This window comes from Myodes glareolus, chromosome 6, assembly GCF_982192425.1.
Source record: "Myodes glareolus chromosome 6, mMyoGla1.1, whole genome shotgun sequence".
NCBI classification, from domain to species: domain Eukaryota; kingdom Metazoa; phylum Chordata; class Mammalia; order Rodentia; family Cricetidae; genus Myodes; species Myodes glareolus.
The window spans coordinates 40,946,221-40,951,834 of NC_142031.1; the positions used below are offsets into that span (position 1 = coordinate 40,946,221).

At 35.9% G+C, this 5,614-nt stretch overlaps 1 protein-coding gene across 1 annotated transcript; it reads left to right on the plus strand.

Moving 5' to 3' along the window:
- The first annotated feature begins 1,235 nt into the window (after window positions 1–1,235).
- On the plus strand, window positions 1,236–2,171 carry LOC125405382 (olfactory receptor 9G4-like). Its single transcript, XM_048441937.3, has one exon. It carries the CDS (start codon window positions 1,236–1,238, stop codon window positions 2,169–2,171), a length of 936 nt encoding a protein of 311 aa, XP_048297894.3.
- Window positions 2,172–5,614: the final 3,443 nt, after the last annotated feature.

The following is a 5,614-nucleotide window of genomic DNA, read 5'->3' on the forward strand; positions in this document are numbered from 1 at the left end:
GCAATAACAGATATGCAAAAGACAAAGCAAAAAATTACTCTTGACTTTGATGCTGGAGTCTCCTGCTGGACAAGGAGCCTCCCTTAGCTGTGGTTTGCATTTCCAATGAGGCACCATTGGAGAAAACTAATTTCTCCTTTGCTAGAAGTTTGGAGACATTTGTTTAAGGAGTTTTTGAGTTATATTATGAACTGAGCTGCTTAAGGGATCACTGGGGGCGTCCTGCTTAATCTGGGCTTCCCTTGTGTCAACTGATGGCACAGGCTTATAACATTACTTTCTAACATGCCCCTTACAAAACTAGGGCTTTTAACATTACTTTATAATGTGCCCCTTATGGGCAAGGATGAATATGGTGAGAGACGGGACGTGGAGTCATAACTGGAACATAGAAATGCATTTTTCTCTTTGCACTGATAGTTTGGAAGACTACAATGTACTTCTGTTCATAAAAGCATCATCACAACGCCTAGCATATAAAATGTTCACATTAGCTTGTGGAAAGACGATTGAATGTTTTAAGTTTAATAGAAACTATCTAATCTCTTAGGCTATAGCAGTACACAAGGCAGAAAGTTTAGGATAATATGTTAAACAGTTGTCTGGCTTTTTGATTAAATCCAAAAGTGTCATTTATTACATTCATGTATTTAATTTTTCACTTTAGTGAGTGAGCACATTTTATTGAACAATTCCTTTTCATATGCTCACCATCACATACAGTTATTGAGTATTTTCTTATCTATCATCTTTCTGCAGGCTGACAGCCTGTCAGGAAACTGTAAAAGTTCATGAGCTTTCTGTTTCTTATCTTTTTGATAAGGGACTGTGTCCAAATGACGTAGTTCAGAAATGAGACCTTGAAAATTTCTAATTTAAAGCCTCTAACTCCAGGATTCTTCCAGAGTCATGAAACTTTGAAGTTTTCTAATTTAAAACCTTTAATTCCAGGAGTCTTCCACAGTCACTGTCTGAAACCCCACTGTTCTTTGCTGTCTTGTAATTATTTAAAGAGGAGAATGGCTATAAAACTCCCAGTCTTTGTTGATTTGATAGATATAGATTGTTTTCGTCTTTCTCTTAATGGATTACACCACTAATCTATGTTTTTATCACATCATGTTATTTAGGTTCAGTGATTGGTGATTGCTTATTTCTCTTATCATCTTATTGGGATTATCTGTATACTTGTGTATCCCCTGCATCTTTCTACCGTGGCTTTCTCCTCTGTGGACATGGAGATTGAAAATCGCACCATCCTTACTGAATTCATCCTCCTGGGCTTCTCAGAAGACCCCCACTGGCAGTTGATTCTATTTGGAATATTTCTAACTATCTACGTGATGACCTTGTCAGGAAATATGACCTTGGTTATCCTAATTCGTATTGATTCTAGGCTACACACACCCATGTACTTTTTTATAGGAGGTCTATCTTTTTTGGATTTTTGGTATAATTCTGTGTATATACCTAAAATCTTGGTCAATTGTATCTCAGAAGATAAGCGTATCTCCTTGGCTGGTGGGGCTCAGTTTTTCTTTTCCTGTGTAGCAGCCTATACTGAGTGCTACCTGCTGGCAGCCATGGCCTATGACCGCCATGCTGCTATTTGTAGCCCATTGCTCTATTCAAGCATCATGTCAACTTCTCTCTGTACTGGGCTGGTGACTGGATCCTATGTTGGAGGGTTTTTGAATGCCATAGCTCATACTGCCAACACATTCCGATTAAGTTTCTGTGGTAAAAATACTATTGATCACTTTTTCTGTGATGTGCTTCCATTGGTAAAAATGTCCTGCACAGACACTCGTGTCTATGTGAAAATTCTCTCTAGTATGGTGGGCTTCACCGTGCTCTCCAGCATTCTTGTCATCCTCGTTTCTTATTTCAACATCCTCCTGGCTATCTTGAGGATCCGCTCAGCCTCAGGAAGACGCAAGGCATTCTCCACCTGTGCCTCTCACCTGGTCTCCGTCACCCTCTTCTACGGTTCCTTGCTCTTCATATATTCAAGGCCTAGTTCCAACTACTCCCTGGAGAGAGACAAAGTGGCTGCCATGTTCTACACCATTATCAATCCATTACTCAACCCTTTCATCTATAGCCTGAGAAACAAAGATGTTAAAGAAGCCTTTAAGAAATTGATACAGAATATACAACAACGAGCATGAAAGGTAAAATTTTACATATTATGGCTGATTAAAAACTGACTTGTAGACATGTTTGTACAATTTATATCATAGTTAAAGTTGAAACAATGTCCTAACAGCCATGAAAACCTTAGCAACCTTCTCTTAAATTATGATTAATACATTCTTGCTACTTAATCTTTTCTAAATATATAACAATGAGTTTTTCAATGTAATATTCTTGTCGGTTTGCAATACTAACTTTAAAACAATAACATACACCCTCTTTTTTTTTGGCCAGGATGGTCATGGGAAAAGATGAAATTGAAAGAATTAGATTGTGTTCTCTTACTTGGTAGTTTTGTACATGAATTGTATCAAATATGGAAATGATACAATGGTTAGATTGCTAGAAATTTACTCAAGGTTGTATAAATTAGTATTCTTAGTAAGATGTCTCTTAAAGTTCTTCCTATAAATATACTTAAACACATAAAATATATTTGTGTAAAACTTCCATTTTTGCACTGGGATTTTAACACAAATGTTCTTTAGAGGTATTTTGGGCGAAATAAAAATAAAGGTCTGGAGATTAGCTTAGAGGTTAGAGCATATATTGTCACTGCAGATGACCAGAGGTCAGTGCCAGTACCTACAATGGGTGGTTCACAGTTTCCTGTAACTTAAGCTCCAGGGGCATCTGATGCCTCTGGCCTCTATGTAAATAAGTGTCTATACCCCTCGTAAACACAGAAAACCTACACATAATTGAAAACAAAATAAATCCTTAAATAAATAATATAAATTAAAACATTTTGAGGTTCTTACCCTAACCTAAGAGTATAAACACTAATATTTATGCTTTACTTTCATATAAACTCTATTAAATTTAAATAGTATAACTAAATGGAAAAGGCTTACACAAGGTAACAAATATTCAGGTCTATTCTGGACCCCATGGTTGTTTTCTTTTCCCAGGTAATCTGTGGCAGTCAGCCTTGATAGGTGGGGAATTATTTTATTGGATAGTTAAAATTTCATGTAGTTTGATATCATTCTCTGACAAAACAGTTGGAAATACTAATCTTACAATGGTTGCATGGTTTTAAATAAATGGGCAGGGAAAATCAAGATAACACTCATTTAAATTTGGATATTATCTACTGATCTCTGAGAATCTGATTTATAATAATTGAATAAATCAAAAATCAAAGCCCATTAGAACTCTTTTTAAAGTAAACTTTTTTTAACTTTTAACAATTTTATGTTGCAACTCAACTCACAGTTAAATGTTTGTCACAATCCACGGGCTCAGTTGATATTTTAGTTATTCTTTTTAACAATGTAATTGAAATATTTAAAATCTTAATACATGCAAGTAAAGAGCCTGAGACTCAAGGTTGGAATTTCATTTTTAAAAAGAAAACTGGTGTTGTCAGAATGACCTAGTTATGTTATCCAGTTAATTTTCAATCGATATTTTAGAAATGAAGTATTACATCCGTCGCTCTTTGTAACAGACACTGTTCTTCCTACAGCTATATTATTACCTGCTAGACACAGTATTGTACTCTTCACACTGTAGTCTGACCTATAACTATACTACAAATGATACACATAATGTCCTACTTATTTCATGTATTACAATATAAAAACTTTGAAAATATTGTTTCGTTTCTTTATTTGCTTTTTATTAAAAATAGATTTACTTATATTTTATATATATATATATGCATATATATAGCACATACAGTATATCTTGATTACAATTCCTCCTCCTGTTACTCCTCCTAGTTCCTCCCTACTGCCCCTCCCATCCAGAATCACTCCTTTTCTGTCTCCGGTTAGAGAAGAACAGGCTTCTAAGAGACAACAACAAAACATAACACAAATAAAATATAATGAGATAAAACAAAACCCATCATATCAAAGTTGAATAAGGCAAGCTAATAGAAGGAAAAAAAAGCCCAAGGGAAAGCCCAAGAATTCATGACCCACTCGTTCACACACCCAGGAGTCCCAGAAAATACTGAACTATAGTATATATGCACCAGAACTGGGGTAGACCTGTCCTGTGCTTGCTGCTTCGGTCTTTGCGAGTTCTCAAGAATCAAGAAATAACTTTTGAAAAGAATACTGGAGTTTTATTGGCATGATGAACCTGTCTGACTTCACTGGGATTGGTCGAATGAAAGACCTGGGAGTGCAGGGCATAGTGACAGCAGCTTTCCACCACACCTGATCTCTCACAGAGACTCAGATTTGCAAATGCGAGAGGACTGGGGAGAAAGCAGAAAGCAGACTCATTTTAATGTGGGTTTAAGGTCTAGATTGTATTTTTGCTGTGGTTGCATTCAGGCATTAAAGGAAAAAAAATATTAAAAGATAACCAGGGAGCTCTCTCAACTCTACTTCTCTGATCCCTGACAGTTAACCTTGATTGGCGGAGAATTATTTTATTGGATACTTCAAATTTCATGTAGTTTTGATATCATTCTCTGACAAAACAGTTTGAAATACTAATCTTACAATGGTTGCATGGTTTTAAATAAATGGGTAGAGAAAGTCAAGATTACAGATTTGAATTTGGATATTATCTACTGATCTCTGAGAATCTGACTTTGTAACAACTGAATAAATCAAAAATCAAAACCCATTAGAACTCTCTTTAAAGTAAACTTTTTCTTTTTTAATTTTAACACATCCTATGTTGCAAAATTTCATACACTGGTGATTTTATGGTTCCTAAATAGTTTCCAAACCATAAGCCACAAGATGACTTAGTCTATGTTGGTTTTGCTCACTGTATAAGTATTCCAGGCCTACCATAATCTCTGCACTGTATTTAGTAATAAAGAACTACTTCATGTATGTTTGTAGTTAGGTAATTAGCTAATAAGTAGCAAAGGCATAAGTCTCTCTAAAATGACTTTATTATGAAGGTAGAATATAGAACAGAACATACAACATATCCCCTTGAGAGTGTGTGTGTGTGTGTGTGTGTGTGTGCGCGTGAGTGTGTGCGTGCGTGTGTGTGTGTTTGTGTGTGTTCATTTTATAAGTTTATAAGATCCAGGCATATCACTGTAAATACGTTAATATTCACTAGGGGAGGAAAGAAAGGGAGAAAGGGGAGTGCTAGGCTTAGTGTCTACAGTTTTTACTGTCTGCTTCTTATTAAACACCAATGAAATAGTTTGACCCAGTACCATTTGAAACAAATTTTTGAGAAGAGTTCTTGGCAAGGTAATTTAAAGTAAGATCACCAGTCAGTTGAGGGCAAGGAAAACGAATTAGTCATTTCCCAGTAGCGCAAGTGATGGGTAATTGTGAGAGTTTCTGCTTTGAACTTCCTGTGGAGCACAAAATGCTCTAGGTTTCTAACCTGCTCAGCAACATGGAAGATAAATAGTGCCAATCTTCATATGAGCCTGTGCCCCACACAGACATCATGCGTGTTTGATTTTTATGAAGAATACAAATGA